The sequence below is a fragment of the Bicyclus anynana genome, chromosome 10 (assembly GCF_947172395.1).
Source record: "Bicyclus anynana chromosome 10, ilBicAnyn1.1, whole genome shotgun sequence".
Classification (NCBI taxonomy): Eukaryota; Metazoa; Arthropoda; class Insecta; order Lepidoptera; family Nymphalidae; genus Bicyclus; species Bicyclus anynana.
The window spans coordinates 12,052,372-12,069,658 of NC_069092.1; the positions used below are offsets into that span (position 1 = coordinate 12,052,372).

The 17,287-nt window shown below is 36.1% G+C and overlaps 1 protein-coding gene across 1 annotated transcript in view; it reads left to right on the top strand.

The window, feature by feature from the left end:
* Positions 1–17,287, top strand: part of LOC112046643 (zonadhesin) — a 74,505-nt gene that overhangs the window by 25,192 nt on the left and 32,026 nt on the right. Inside the window, exons 21-35 of the mRNA XM_052884015.1 lie at positions 308–496; positions 1,010–1,165; positions 1,880–2,002; positions 2,966–3,154; positions 4,110–4,280; positions 4,998–5,192; positions 5,819–6,013; positions 7,125–7,286; positions 8,057–8,173; positions 8,970–9,104; positions 10,349–10,474; positions 11,342–11,530; positions 12,532–12,702; positions 13,275–13,391; positions 14,201–14,344. Of these exons, the coding sequence (XP_052739975.1) occupies positions 308–496; positions 1,010–1,165; positions 1,880–2,002; positions 2,966–3,154; positions 4,110–4,280; positions 4,998–5,192; positions 5,819–6,013; positions 7,125–7,286; positions 8,057–8,173; positions 8,970–9,104; positions 10,349–10,474; positions 11,342–11,530; positions 12,532–12,702; positions 13,275–13,391; positions 14,201–14,344 (2,379 nt within the window). The remainder of the gene's footprint in view (positions 1–307; positions 497–1,009; positions 1,166–1,879; positions 2,003–2,965; positions 3,155–4,109; positions 4,281–4,997; positions 5,193–5,818; positions 6,014–7,124; positions 7,287–8,056; positions 8,174–8,969; positions 9,105–10,348; positions 10,475–11,341; positions 11,531–12,531; positions 12,703–13,274; positions 13,392–14,200; positions 14,345–17,287) is intronic.

Below are 17,287 nucleotides of genomic sequence, written 5' to 3' on the forward strand. Positions count from 1 at the left end.
GCTTAAACACTAATAGACTTGATAGTCTCACTAGGACTGCAGCAAGTTTTATAATAAAACGGGTATCCAAAGCTGCTCTGGTAGGATCTTACCAGATTTGGCTAGGCAGGGAGAACAACACGAGCGGAGATGGGAAGTGTTAATCGATTTTCAAGAAATTTCTTAACCCTACGCCCATTAGTCACAAGTCCAGGGCTCTGTCGTAGTTTCTCTCTGCTAGGCGATGGACTCGGCACTTGCACGTTGAATCCACGGAATGCTAAGATATTTGTCTCTATACTTGATTTTAAAAAGCCTTTGTCTTCAGCACCCATGAAATGCAGAAGAGAAAACGAAGAGTGGAACTCCTGTCCCGCTCCTTGCTTCTCGGACCAGTGCAGAGATCTGAAGCAAGCGGTGTGCAGTGACACAGGCAGAGAGCTGAGCCCACGATGCGTTTGCAAATACAACTATCGTAGAGATGACTCCGGCAAATGTATAGCTATTTCTCAATGCCGTAAGTTAACAGTTATTTTAACTCATTTGAATTTAAAACTTAATAACTACTCATAATATCATGACATGATTTTGCGCGAACGCAAAATAATGACTTATAAAGGCAAACATTTGATACCTTGGATAACATTGTTCCAATTTAAAAATCTATTTAGAAGTCCGCTATATTGGATATAGACTGACGTCACTCTATTTTTCGAATTATATTTTGCATAGCCTTATTATACAATTGAATACATACAGACCTACATACATTACAAGTTAAATAAAAGCTTATAATAAAAATCTCGTGTCGCGCGCGGTGTTTGTTACTAAACTCCTCCGGAATGCCTTGACCAATTTTTATAAATTTTTAGTATGCGTGTAGGGTAGGTTTGAGAATCGGCTAACACATATTTTTTATATCCTTGAGTCCTTGAGGGGTGGTCCACCCCAAAAAATTTTAATCCCTAGAAATTATTTATGAGGCTAAACAACGTTCGCTGCGTCAGCTAATTTATAGTAATGTCTTCAGCATCTGACTGTGGGGAAAACGAAGAACCTTCAGAATGCAGTGACAACTATCCGCGACCAGGTGCCGGTGACGCTGCAGTGGAAGGAATTAGATGCGCGCCAGGATGCAGGTGTAAGAAGGGATACAAGAGAAATAGTAAAGGAGTTTGCGTTCTTGGTAAGTTTAATTCTTTACCACTTTTAAAATCTGAATTGTATAACTAAGACTAGATACCGTTTGTATATAAATGATTGAAATTTATGTAAGAAGTTTACTTCGCAGATATTTCGGCTTGGTGAGTTGAGGACGAAATCGTATAGCTTGTTTGCTTATGTATGCTACATTTGACATGTCGATTCTCTTTCTACACGTGTGATTAAGCGTTTTTGCTAGAGGCTGGCTTAACATGGCTAGAGGCCTAGATGCCAGATGTCCATGTGCAAAAGAGGTATATAAATTTGGTGGATAACACATTTATTTACCTCTTTCCTCGGGCGTATCAATATTTTTATAAGCTACTTAAAAAAAAACAGGAGGTTCTCTATTAAAAACATCGTATGTTATACCTTCTGATTACTTTGAAGGCGGTGCTAAATTAGTGTGAACTGAAGCCGTTTAAATTATAAAGTTTTAGGATTTTCAGACAGTTTTTCCTCGTGATTCTTTCAGAAAAGGCTTTAATTAATACGCCACTGGCTTGGCACTGCCTTCAAAGTGCTTTTGTATTAATTTTATTTTTGTGAATTTGAAGAGTCATTTGAAGTTGATTTTTTTTGTTAAAAAGATTTTAATCAATAATACATTTTTTGTCAAGATCTTATTATTATATTTCGAGAAATCTCGACATAATATTTTGTAATAGAAGTTAAGATATGTGTTTATCTGTTTTAGCGGAAGCTGTGTGTGGAAAATATGAGGAAACAAACTTTTGTATAGCCTTAGCAGGAATTTATTGTCCATCGTGCAGATGTAAAAAGGGCTATAAATATGATAGCAATGGCGAATGTGTTCTAGGTAATTAAAATAATTAGTGTTTATTCAAAACTGATATTGACATCTCTCTCTTTTATTGACATTCACAGAAAGCCATCTAATAGACAATAATGGATTAATTGAATTTAACGATTAGAGGCTTTTATGTACTTCTACTTATAAAAATATACTCGTTTGTAGATGTTTACAAGCGGAATCAGCAGTAATTAGCATATTTCTCGTTCTTTTTTATCAACGTAATGACAGCGCGCGTTTACAAAGACAACTGCCCTGTAGCCAAGTGGCACGACGATTCTCTTTCTACGATCGCAAACGCTTCGAAAACTAGAGAAATGTATGGGAATGACATTTGCTATCGACAGGTCACGTGATCAAGATCTGTCATTCCCATACATTTTTCTAGTTTTCGAAGCGTTTGCGATCGTAGAAAGAGAATTGTCGTACCACTTGGCTACAGGGTCGGGCATGCAATGACAATCAATGATATGTGAATTTGCAAAGCCGGACCAGTATGAAAATAATGAAACAGCAAATATTCACTGTTGGCGATTGCTTTATTTTTTATTATTTACTATAGATAGACATTATATTTATAATTTCTGTGATGTTCACAACACTACAGTGTCGAGCACTCCTCTCCATTACGTATTTTCCATGTAAATTCTTGTAACCTTTTGATGTATTTTTAATAATGTTATAAAGCTGAAGAGTTTGTTTGTTTGTTTGTTTGTTTGATTGAACGCACTAATCTCAGGAACTACTGGTCAGATTTGAAAAATTCTTTCAGTGTCAGATAGCCCATTTATCTAGGAAAGCTATAGGCTATATTTTATCCCCGTATACCTACGGGAACAGGAACCAAGTGGGTGAAACCTAGTTAACTACTAATATTAGTCTATCCATTGATATTACGACAATGAAGACTAATCTAAGTTTTGACGCTGACTCTAGCTATAACTTTTCATATTCTTTGTCTAAATATAGATCTACAGTGTGGTAAAAATGAGGAGGCATTACATTGCAAGCGATTTTGTCCCTCCGAGTCATGCAGTTCGGATGCTACTCGGTTGGACTGCAAACAACCCGTGGAATGCGAGCCTGGATGTAACTGTAAGAAAGGGTACAAGAGAGACGAAAACGGAATTTGTATACCTGAAGAGAAGTGCCCACAGTGTATGTACACCTTAATATAATATTAGAGAGCCCTGATAGCCCTGTGGATATGATCTCTGCCTTCGTTAAAGGGTGTATTCAAATCCGGTCCGGGGCATGCAACTCTTCTGTTGTTCTAACTTTTCATTTGTGTGTAGTTCAGTTAAATATCACGTGTCCCAAATGATGAAGGAAAATACTGAGAATACTGCATACCTGAGAATTTCCTCTAAGTGTCTGCCAGTCCACATTGGGCCAGCGTCATGTGCTATTAGCATAATTCCTCTGATTCTGAGATGATTCGTGCTCAAAATTAAGCCGAATGTGGTCCGGTTTGTGAAAAATTGCGTATGTTTGTGTGATGTATTTAATTAAAATGTAAATTTACTTTCTTGACTCTACTCGTCTCTGACTTGGGTGACAGTTCGTTTTACTATTGAAAGTTTGCCGCGATTCGCGATCCTCGTTTGTAGTCAATGTGCCGGAAAGTTTGTTTAAGTTTTTCATGACAGCTGAAAATTGGCCATTGGTTTCGTAGGCGTGACAGCAGAGATATTAGTGAGGCCGACCGGCCCTTTTTTATATTCTTTACAAGTTAGCCCTTGACTACAATCTCACCTTATGGTAAGTGATGATGCAGTTTAAGATGGAAGCGGGCTGACTTGTTAGGAGGATGAAAATCCACACTCCTTTCGGTTTCTACACATCGCACCGGAACGCTAAATCGCTTGGCTATACGTCTTTGCTGGTACGGTGGTAACTAGCCACAGCCGAAGCCTCCCACCAGCCAGACCTAGACCACTTAAGAAAACCTCAATCAAAGTCAAAGGCGTAGGTCTCCTAAAATCTTGATTATATCGAATATATTTAGGTGGACATATAAGTTCCCTCTTTTGTTGATTCGTTCAGTTGATATTCGATTTGTATTGTTATTTTTTTCTTCAACTACACTTTAATTTGCTATTAAAAAATACAGTTTGCAACGGTGATCGCAATGCAACGTACACGGATTGTCCCAGTCGATGCTTCACCTGCAATAAGGCGAACGCTATTTGTACTAAGGAATGTCGACCCAAAGGCTGTCAGTGTAACACTGGGTATTATCGCACTGATGATGGTATTTGCGTTTTGCCTCAGGATTGTCCACGTAAGTAAACAAAAAGACTTATATATCAATACAAATAAATAAAATTAAAGGAGCTGTCTGTGAAACAAACAAGCTATTATTTTTTTTTTGTCTCTGTATGTATGTCTGTTTATTTGAGTTAGTCTCTATAACGGCTGAACCGATTTTAATGGGAAGATAGAAGAGGTTAACAAAAAACTATATAGGGTGCTCGGGAGTATCCCGTAAGTCTAGGGTTACATTCTTTACGAAAAATTAATTAAAAATGTCTAAGGAACATGTGTTCCGGAATGAATATTTCGGAGTTAAAAATATTTCTTTTATTAAATAGATCTTAAATTGTGTCTCTTATATCGCAACATTACATACACCTAGCCAAACTTATTCGTTGATAAATATCATGAAGTAGCTTACTAGTGAAGTGCGGAGTGCCAGCTGCAATAGGTATATCGTGGATATCGACAGTCTTACCACTACGATTACGTATTTTAAAATGCAAGGATGGATAAAGGCGTGTGTTACATGGATTGTCAGAATTATTTGAATTACTTTGTATGATAACATAAGAAGATTTTTTTAGATAATATAATAGAGTTCGGCTCCTTTAAGTGGACTTGTCAACACCTTGTAGTTATGGAAAATACACTCGAGCATCCTATATAGGCTAATTTTATCCTTTAGTTTTACCTAAAAAAATCAGAAAATAGAAAGACTAAGTATACCAAAAATTAATTACAGCTATTCCATGTGGTCGAAATGAAACTTACGTCAAATGCCACATCAGTTGTCCCACGAACTATTGTCCGAGAGACGACAGCCTAAACCGAGTGGAGTGCTCAGCACCGGATCCTTGCCTTGGAGGTTGTGTCTGCAACCGCAATTATCTACGAACCAATGATAAACAAGAACGGTGTATCTTAGCTTCAGAGTGCCGTAAGTGTTATAAACATTCATCATAATCGTAATCAAAATTTTCGAGAATTTCGATAAAGAAAGACTTTCTTCTTCTTGGCCCCCGCCGATCAACAGTCATGGGTGCAAACTCGCCAATCTCAAGAATATCGAAATTATACAATAAGTTTCATATGTTAGACATCCATTGTGGGTCCTTGGCTAATTTCAAAAAGCAAATGCGTGTTAGTCCCATTACACTCTGATTTATTCTTAAATATGTAGGTATATAATATATTTCTAAGACGTTTATAAGCGATTGTGATTTTTTTTCTTTACAATTTTGTATGAATATTCTTGTGTGTAGCTGTAGAGCTGTTTAACTCTAATTAGTATTGTAATATTTAGATAATTTTAATGTTTAGAGCATGTAGTGTTAACCTATAAGTGGCCGAATATTTTGCCTTGATACCTTATATTATTAAAATATTATATAGCTTGTAAGAAATGTAAGGTTGTTGGTTAACCAAATAAATAAATAAAAAAAAAAATCAAAATCGTATAGATGAGGCACTATGTACCTATTTTTAGTGCGCCTTCCTTAGTAATTGCTTTAATAATATTATCATCTGATCGTCTGTTCTTCAAACCTGCTTGTTTATCTACAGCTCCTGTAAAATGCACCAGGAAGAATGAGATATGGAACCCCTGCCCTCCAGCATGTTTCTCAGACTACTGCGGTAGTAAGGAGCCGACAACATGCAATACTGTTGCTATTCATCAATGTACACCGCAGTGCGTGTGTATAAAAGAATACCGTAGAGACGTATCCACTAACGAGTGTATACCTGAAGTCAAATGCCGTAAGTTAATTTTTATCTAATTTAATCTATTTATATCTATACCAATAAAACTGTAAAAACTGTTGTTTTTTAAAGTTTACAGTTTACAGGTCATTATTATTCGATACTGAAGCCAAAACTATATCTTTTTTGTCTATCTGTCCGTGATTTTGCTGATCGGATCACGCTGAAACTACTGAATGAATTCAAATGAACTTAGCACGATTTGGGACCATACTACGAAGAAGGTAGGTAGGTAGAAGGTAGGAAGGAAGGTAGGAAGGAAGGTTGGAAGGCATACTCTTTGCCGCGCCACTATCAAAAATCCTTTTTGATAGGGGAATAAGGGGCGTCTTCTAGTAATGACTAAATGCACTATTTATCATGATGTCAGTTTGATATTTTTTGTTTGTTTTGTTGTTGTTGCTTTTCTTTTGTAAGTTAAACTAAAGGAACGTCAGCAAAGCAGGAACGTGTGGTAAAATAATTTTTAATTAATCTATACTGATGTTATAAAGCATGAAGTTTGTACAGGTAATCTCTGAAACTATTGAACCAATTTTGGAAATTATTTTACCACTAGAAACCCACGCTCTTTGTGTGTCATAATCATCATCATTATAAACCCATATTCGGTTCACTACTGAGCTCGAGTCTCCTCTCAGACCAAGATGGGTTAGGCCAATAGTCCACCACACTGGCCCAATGCGGATTGGCAGATTACACACAGACGCAGAGAATTAAGAAAATTCTCTGGTATGCAGGTTTCCTCACGATGTCTTTCCTTCACCGTTTGAGACACGTGATATTTAATTTCTTTCTTTGTGTGTGTTATAATTATGCTATATAATGCTCGTAATCTTTCGCTTCGTAAATGGAACCGCAGGGCATCGGCAAGTTTACCATATTTCTAATGTATATTACATAAAAAAATTTTTTTGCTTCTGCATAAAAATCTCAACATACTCCACCGTACGCGCTTTTTCTTGGAAAGCAAAGTTTTCGTTTGACGTATTATATTATATAGATATACATTATTGTATATCTGTGTTTGGAAGTTCATGCAAGAGGCCAATGTTTATCTGTGGATGTCCATAGGCAATTCATTCAATATTTATTGAAATGTCTCCAGCACCTGTGTGTGGGGACAACGAAGAACCTTCGGAATGCGGTGACAACAATCCACGACCAGTTTCCGGTGACGACATTGCAGTGGAAGGAAAGTGTCAGCCAGGATGCAGGTGTATGGCGGGATACACGAGAAATAGTAAAGGAGTATGCGTTTTAACTACGAGTAAGTTTAGTTTTTTATAATTTTTCAAAACTCAAAAGTCTTTACGTGCATGGGGCATGGCAACTCCAACTCTCAACTCCAGGCTGAGAGATTTACTGAAAATTTCTTAGATGAAAGCTTTGCAGGACTTCCATGACCCGACCTAGGATTCGAACCCAGAACCTCGCGATCAACCACGTATACTAACCACTGGAGCAACGAGGTTTTGGAGCATCAGAAAGCTCGATATGTATAATTATCATTTCTAGACCTGCCTGTTGATTATGATGATGATGATGATAATTATGAATAGGGTTGCCAACCTTTTCAGGGAAATATAGTATTTTTCAGATTAATTAGCAATAAAAAAATATAGTACCTACGCTTAGATAAAATTTATTATTTTATGGTATAAGAAAATTATCGACATTTATTTTTAAAAAAACAATATTTATTTATGAAATAAGAGTGGTATAGGCATGCTTTTTCACAATTAATTTTTAAATTTTTGAAAACTAATACCTTTTTTTTAATTTGTTCGTTTTATGTTTGGAACTCATTAAGGTAACAAGTTTGGATAGGCTAGACGAATTTGTCAAAACTAATGTTCATTATAATAGTTTTAAATGAAAATTTCGTTAGTCAACAGCATATAATACGCAGACCCGAAAAATAATACAATACTATATATTATAGTACGGTTGGCATCCCTAATTATAAACGAAGTTATCGCATGCGATTTTGAGCGACACCTTGTATTTGTTTTTTTATTTTTCTCTGGTATTTTTTAGGTCTGTGTGGTGAAAACGAACAGCCAAACGTTTGTCCTGCAATATATCCAAGTGATTGCCCGCCGTGTGTATGTATTAAAGGCTATACAAGAAACAAAGATGGCAAATGTGTTAAAAGTAAGTAAAAAAGCATCAAAAGCTATTAGCCCCCAAATTCTTGAAATAAAAAAAATCTAAATATCTTTGTATCCAACGCCCGCGGCCTCACACGCGTATATCCTGTTTCCGTGAGAATATATCAATAAACTATAGGTTATAACTATATATTCTTTACAAGTTAGCCCTTGACTACAATCTCACCTGATGGTAAGTGATGATGCAATCGAAGATGTAAGCGGTCTAACTTGTTAGGAGGATGATGAATATCCACACTCCTTTCGGTTTCTACACAACATCGTACCGGAACACTAAATCGCTTGGCGTTACGTCTTTGCATGTCACTCACAAACAACGTGACTTTCTATTGATAAAAGAATTTTCAAAATCGGTTTAGTAGATCAAGAGGTTACCCGCCCCCCCCCTACAATACAAAAATTTCATACTAAAATCGAAGGCCACAATACCACAAACTTTACCTCTTTATAATATTAGTATAGATTAACAGAATTAATACTGTTATTGTAGGTAAAGACTAGCTTACGCCAGTGACTTCGTTCATCTTTATGCCTACTTTATCTGGCAATCTCGCAAAATCCGTTCTTATTCGTCTACTATCTATGAACTACCTCCCTGCCTAATTTCAACTTTGTATGTCAAATGATTTTCGAAATATCTTGTAATGAATTTTATATATTTTGCGCTTAATATATAATCATTATGTATATATTATATATTGATAAAAATCATTATGTAATGCTATTCATGGTGATATGTTTTATATGAACTAAGTTGTGTATTTTATTTGTGTTATTAGCTCCTAAATGTGGGATAAATGAAGTACCAAATGAATGCGCTTTGTTATCTAGTACGAGTAATAAGCCGGTAATATGCCAGCCATGCAGATGTGCGGAGGGATATAACAGAGACGATTATGGAAAATGCGTCCGAGGTAAGTTAATACAATCCAACCCTAATTCTATAATTTATTTATTTATTTGTCCTTTTTTAGGGTTCCGAAGTCCACAAGGAACCCTTACAGTTTCGCCATGTCCGTCTGTCTGTCCGTCTGTCTGTCGGCGCACAGGTATTATTACTATTAAAATATATACGGTCGAATTGAGAAACCTCTTCCTTTTTTGAAGTCGGTTAAAAAAACTGTAAATTAGCATGAGCATGTACCAGCGGCGAAGAGTTCATGCAAGCTGATTCCCGTCGGGTTACCTTTAAAAATCTACCTGTCATTGTTGTACTGTATCTAAATATATGAGAAACCGGAGTTTATATCACGCTGTATGAATTTCCTTTTCTGGGCCTACCTTCATCTAAATTCCATCGTTCGCCACTGGTATGTACTATAATACATATTAAAAATGTGAACAAAGTCGTACAATAAAATCTTTTTTAGAGTACCTCCCCTACATGTAAAGTAGGGATATTTTTTTTATCTATCTATCCCATAGTATCGTTGTCGGTATTTTTGTGCATAACATAAGGGATAAGATGCCAACTTAATCTGCGGAACCCTATACTGGCGTGGCCCTACACTTGGCAGGTTTTCTTATTTTTTAACAATTAACAATATTAATAAAATACAAAATATAATACAGAACACTTAATAGTGTTAATAAAGAAAAATTAATAAAGCAAAATCAACCCTTTCGCTGCGGGACTTGGTGCCCAAGCAACCAACAAACAACTCTTAATATAAATGCGACTGTGAGTTTGTTTTTAACGTTTTCATGCCTAAACTAAACTGATTTTTTTTATCTATGGAAAGCTACATTATTTAACAGCAAGTAACTTAGGCCATAGTAGATCCCCGTATTCACACGGGAACGGATACTTACTACATGAGTAAAACCACGGAGCGTCGTTTATAGTCTGGCAAGTTCGTTGATGACTCTCCCATGATATGCGGGCGACGGGGGGACTGCGCGAGTGTGAAATCATGCGTGCGGGGAAGTGAGGTGCATCAGTTGTGGGTTTTTCATTCATCGCTACACGCCCCCCGGCCCGCGCGGACCATCGGGAGTATTACGTCGCCAAGCTATAGTATCTACATTAATAAAGTGTTAAAATGAAAACACAAGTTTTTTTTAGTAAAAATGTAATTTGTTTTGATATAATTTTAGAAAAATATTTAGATAAATTATGGCTATCACATAACTTAAGGTACGCTTTTATCTGTTTCAGTGGAAGTAGTTTGCAGAAAAAAATATGAAGAAGTAAACATTTGTATAGCCTTAGCAGGAGTTGATTGTCCACCGTGTAGATGTATCAAGGGCTATAAATATGATAGCTATGGCGAATGTGTTCTAGGTAAGAAAGAAAGAAAGAAAAGATATTTATTTTTAAGTAATGCCACATATCACATTAAATCTAGATTATAACATATTATGGCTTAACTGTCCACTCAAACAGTGGAGCACTAAAGAATGTCCTGTAATATGTGGCATAACCTAGAAAAAGGCCCCAACTCAGCATTTTGCCGCATACTTTCAATAAAAAAAGGAAAATATATAAAAATAGGTAATTATAATTGGTGCAAGGTGATGGCTGTTTTTATTAAAAAAAGGTTCCGTTTTTGTACTACGTGCGTTCGGAACCCTAAAAATTGGATAATTGCGAGTCAAACTCACCCAAGGAGGGTTCCCTATGTAGGATTATCATCTTACGTAGGATTATCATAAACTACGCTGGATATTTAGTTTTTCAGAAATCCCGCGGAAGTCATGGGCTTTTCCGGAATGAAAAGCATCAGAAAAAAGATTAGCCTATGTGTTAATCCAGAGTAAAATCTATTTCCATTCCAAATTTCAGCCAAATCGCTTCAGTAATATTAGTAGGATACTATAACAATGTTAGTTGCAACGGGATGTTAATCTCAACGGGAAGTACACTTTGAGTTTTGATTCCCTTGAGAGTGTTGAAACATTATGCGGTTTTGCTGAATAAACGGCAGTATCATTTTTTTACGTTAACTCAGAAATTTGACTTTTTCACAACAACAGCACACAACATTTCAACTTGATATCTCCACGCATTTAAAAATAAATAGTGTCTTCACATCCAAACAGATGGACAACAAAGCCTTATAAATGTCTACTTTTTCCTTTTGAGGTATAGAACTGTAAGAAATATTGTATTTAATAAAACTTTAGCTACGTATTATTTGTCTAAATATAGATCTGCAGTGTCGTGAAAATGAGGAGGCATCACATTGCAAGCAATTTTGTCCCCCCGACACATGCAGTTCGGATCCCACTTGGACGGACTGCAGACAACCCGCGGAATGCGAGCCTGGATGTAACTGTAAAAAAGGATACAAGAGAGACGATAACGGAGTTTGTATACTTGAAGAGAAATGCCCACAATGTATGTATTTATATATATTGTAAACCCAGTTGCTACACCTGCCTATATTCTGCTCACTGTTAAGTATGAGTCTCCTCTCAGAATGAGAGGGGTTAGGCTTTAGTCCACCACGCTGGCCTAATGCGGGTTAGCAGCCTTCACACGATATTTTTCCTTCAACGTTTGAGACACGTGATAATATTTAATTTCTTAAAATGCACATAACTGAAAAGTTGGAGGTGCATAGCCCAAGCGTTAGCTTTTAGCGTTGACTGTTCTGTGCATGTCCCAGACCGGATTCGAACCGACGCCCTCTGTATTAAAGGCAGAGTAGAGGCAGCCACTGTACTACTATGTGTAGCCCAGTGGTTATGATACATTACTTCGCGGAAACCTTTTAAAAAATTAGCGTTAAAGAGAAAACTTTAAGGGTCACCACTAGCAAAGGTTTGACCAATTGAGTATCTGGACCATTGAAACCTGCTTTCAACGCCACCACGATACAAAATCCATAAAAATAAATGCATCCCATTTCAGCGGCTTAGTCATGACAAAGTAACAGACTGACAGAAAGACTTAAGGTACTGTTACACATGCTCTAAAATAGCATGTTAAAAACGTGCTACTAAGTATGCTCCATACGAGCATGCTTATCGTCCGTTTACGTTTGCTAGCAATGAGCATGCTATTTTTAAGTATGCTCCTGTATATGCATGCTGAAAGCAAACATTCCAATTACACATGCTAATTTGTATCTATCGCTCTCTGTCTATAGTATCGTGTTAGACAGGGAGAGATGAATGTGATGCTCATAAATTGCACGGCTGTTGGTTCTTGAGCAAGCTCGAAATAAGCATGCTCATTATTAGCAATGTTGCGATACAAATGCTACTAAGTAGCAACTGCTCAATACTAGCATGCTTCCGTGCTTGAAATGAGCATGCGTGACAGTAGCTTTACTTTAGCATTTATTACATTGATATAGACGTATGGATCCTTATTTTGTTTTTCACAAAATACAGTTTGCAACGGTGATCGCAATGCAACGTACAAGGATTGTCCCAGTCGATGCAACACCTGCAATAAGGCGAACGCTATTTGTACTGAAGAATGTCGACCCAAAGGCTGTCAGTGCAATGATGGTTACGTTCTCAATGATGATGGTATTTGCATTTTGCCTCATGATTGTCCACGTAAGTTATAAACTAAATATAAAATAGTGAATACATAGGAGTATAAATAAAATAAAATAGGTAACTAATGATAACTAAAAATATAGTAATACTGGCGGGCCCCTGCGAGTCACATTGTGGATTCCTATAACGAAAGTCAATTTTAAATATTATCTTGTAAAGATGGTTGGTTAGTATCAATTTTTGAAGACCGCGTATTTGGGAGAATGGGAGTAGTTTAAAAATTATTACTAACCAGCTGCTATTTTTACAAATGCTTAATTAAGTTATACAGCTTAATAGCCACATTGTCCTACAAATTGGGTGGTACATTATCTAGTTCCTGCGCTCAGAAGTTTTTATTACCTAGTAACCCTGTTAGCTACCAGAATCAAGAATTTTCGTAGACAGAAAAGTTGAGCATCTCATCAAGATAAAGCTACTCATGGAAAAATAACTTGATTGTAATCAATTGTGAAAATACTCCTGGATTATTTCTTTTATTTTTTAAAAATAAAAATTTTCTTTTACAATGACTTGACTTTGAAAAGTGCTTGTAAACTGAGGCTAATTGAAATGAATTTATTTTTTAGCACTGTGTGGTGAAAACGAACAGCTAAACGTTTGTCCTGCAATATATCCGAGTGATTGCCCGCCTTGTATATGTATTAAAGGCTATACACGAAATAAAGCTGGCAAATGTGTTAAAGGTAAGTGAAAAGCATAAAAAGCAAGATAGTGACCACCAATATATTTTTTTAAGAATGGATACTATTACAGTTTCATCTTAACAGTGGAATTCATAGACGTTGTAGGGGCACCCCCAGATCATTCACCGCTGAGTGTCAAATTCTTGAACAAATAGAGTTTAATTTCGACACACAGCGGCTGAATGATCCCCTGGGGATGCCCCTACAACGTCTATGAATTTCACTGTAAGTGCTACGCCCGCGACATACGTCTGGCACACTCGCGAAATCCGTTCTGTCGTCTACTTACTATGAACTAACAGTGGAATTCATGGATATTGTAGGATAACCCCCAAGGGATCATTCACCCGCTAAGTGTCGAATTTAACCATTATGCGTTTGAGAATTCGACACCCGGCGGATGAATGATCCCCTGAGGGTGCCCCTACAACGTCAGAATTCCACTGTAAGTAACTCCCTGCCTAATTTCAACTTCAAGTGGTTTCGAGATATCGTGTTATAAGTTAAGTAATCTATACTAATATTTTAAAGCTGAAGAGTTTGTTTGTTTGATTGAACGCGCTAGTCTCAGGAACTACTGGTCCGATTTGAAAAATTCTTTCTGTGTTAGATAGCCCATTAATCGAGGAAGGCTATACATATATTATCCCCATAGTCCTATGGGAACGACGCGAGTGAAACCGCGTGGCATCAGCTACATATTTTAAATGTATAGAAGATAGATATAGATATTTATAAAAATCGTTATATAATGTTATTCGGGGTGAGATATTTTTGAAATAAGTTGTGTATTTTATTTTTGTTATTAGCGCCTAAATGTGGGATAAATGAAGTACCAAATGAATGCGCTTTATTATCTAGTACTAAGTCAGATACGAGCAAGCCGGTTATATGCCAGCCATGCAGATGTGCGGAGGGATATAACAGAGACGATTATGGAAAATGTGTTCGAGGTAAGTTAATACAACCCAACGCTATTTATGTTATATATCTTTTTTAGGGTTCCGTAGTCCACAAGGAACCCTTATTGTTTTGCCATGTCCGTCAGTCAGACCGCGGTTTAGCGCAGAGACTATTACTACTAGCAAGCTGTAAAATAGCATGAGTATGTACAAAATGAAAAAAATGTACAATGAAATCTTAAAAAAAAGAAAAAAAAAATTTGGGTTACCTTTCCTACAAATAAAGTGGGATTGATTTTTTTACTTGACTAAAGATAATTTATATCTGCCTAAAAAATTTAAGCACCATATAGCTTCTCTGTTGGCTTACAACTTAAATGAGTCAGTTACAAGTGTTGTAACTCAGTCTATTGACATTAATATGACATGTAATAATAGTGGTTATGTTTCTATTGACCAGAGTACGAATGATAGTACTGTCTCAGTTGTTAATTGTAATTTAACCGATCCAGTTACAAGTATTGTAACACAGTCTTTTGACATGTTTACAACCTGTACTAATAGTACAAATATTTCTATACCTGACTGCAGTACCAATCCTAGTACTGTTACAATTGAAAATATTTTAAACTAGAAAATACGACAACGGAGATGCCCTGTAACATTAACCTTGTACACCAAAACATACAGAGCATCAACGGCAAGGAATTAGAAGTTGAACTATTTGTAGAAAAATTCAATATACACATCTTATGTATTACGGAGCATTGGCTCACTAACTCACAGCTGTCAGTACTTAATATTAATAATTATTCATTGTCAAGTGTGTTCTTCAGAAGGGCTGGTCATGGTGGCTCCTTAATTTTTTTACATAATAACTTAAAATGTAAGGATCGAAAAGATATAGTTAGCCTTTCTGTAGAATGCATTGTTGAACTATCCTGTGTGGAGTTGGAACAAATTGTTATAGTATGCGTGTACAGACCCCCTCCGGCTGACTTTGATCAATTTGAAGAGGTAATGGAAGATGTAATGAGGCGATTGTGCACATCTTCCAAACAAATACTGATTTGCGGCGATTTTAATGTTGATATTCTAACAGAAAACTCAAAGTCTGTTAGATTTCTTAACTTATTCAAATGTTTTGATTTGACACATGCTTTTAACGAACCTACTAGGATAACCGCAACTTTAGGTACCTGTCTAGATAATATATTTTATAATTGTGTGCTTGAGAAAAAGAAGATAATAAATAAATTAAGCTCTGATCATAGTGGTCAAATAATTACTATTTTAAATAATAAAACCAATAACAATCAATGGGTAAAGTATAGGCCAATAACTGAAGGTAAATTAGAGCGATTCAAAAACACAATTATTTCTAAAATTCCAAGTCTTGCATTTGAAAATAGTCATCCAGACTTGCTCTTTGGTACACTTTTCAAGACAATAGACAGAGAGTTTAGTAAAATTTTTAACTTCAAACGCATTAATGCTAGCCAAAAATTAAAGTTTAGCGAATGGGCTACTGTAGGTATCTATAAAAGTAGAGATAAATTGTACGAGTTGTACGAAGAAAAACAATATACTCAAACGCGAACTTATTTAGATTATGTAAAAAGTTACTCAAAAATTTTCAAACGTGTTTGTATTCTTGCGAAATCGTTACACATCAAACAGAAAATAATTGAGTCTGAGAACAAGATACAAACCACCTGGAATATAATTAATAGAGAATCAGGAAAAATCAAACCGCGTGATACGAGTTTTGAATTAATTGTCAATGACAAAAAGATAAACACTGATAACGAGGTTGTTAATGCCTTTGAAGATTTTTTCCAGGATGTTCCTATCTTGTTAACAGATTCACTGGATTCGTCTGCTACGGAAGCCCAGAGATTATTAAGAGGCAATGTTAAAGAGTGCAACGATCTTTTTGAATTTCACCATATAACTGTATCTGACATTAAAAAATGACAGTTAAAATTAAAAAGAACTGGAGATCTGTGGGGCATGTCAATGAAAGTAATATCTAATATAATTGATGTCATTGCTCCCCACTTAGCCATTATTTTTAATGAATGTGTGGACTTAGGTATTTTTCCGAACCTAATGAAGCATGGCAAATTGATACCACTTTTTAAATCAGGAGACAAATCAGATCCTAATAATTATAGACCGATTACAATATTGCCAACACTTAGCAAGGTCTTTGAAAAAATCATATTAAATCAACTTTTATGTCATTTTAATTTAAATAACTTGTTTCATCCTGAACAGTATGGTTTTACAAAAGGTCGCAATACAACTGATGCAGGGGCTAAACTTTTAAAACATATTTATGAAGCATGGGAAAGTTCTAAGAATGCTATTGGTGTGTTCTGTGATCTGTCCAAGGCGTTCGATTGTGTTGACCATAACACTCTTTTACTCAAGTTAAGCCACTATGGCATCAAAAGTGTTGCGCTTGATCTCATTGCCTCTTATCTCAGTGATAGAACACAAAAGGTATGCATAAATGATATAAAGTCGCACGGTTCCACTACCAAAATGGGCGTCCCACAGGGTTCAATTCTGGGTCCTTTTCTATTCTTAGTGTACATAAACGATTTACCATTCCATGTCAGCGGCATATGTGAGATTGTACTGTTTGCTGATGACACATCCTTAATTTTTAAGACGGACAGAAATAAAGATAACTCTGATGACGTAAACCGTGCCATGTCGCATGTGTCGCATTGGTTCACTGCAAATAATCTACTTTTAAATGCCAAGAAAACTAAATGTATTGAGTTTTCATTGCCAAATGTAATAAAATTAGAAAAGTCTATAATGATTGATGGTGAAACACTGGAAATGGAGAATTCCACAGTTTTCCTGGGAGTGACCTTGGATTGTAAACTTCAGTGGGGTGCTCATATAGAAAAACTGTCTGGTAAACTCAGCTCAGCGGCATTTGCAGTGAGAAAAATAAGACAGTTCACTGATATTGAT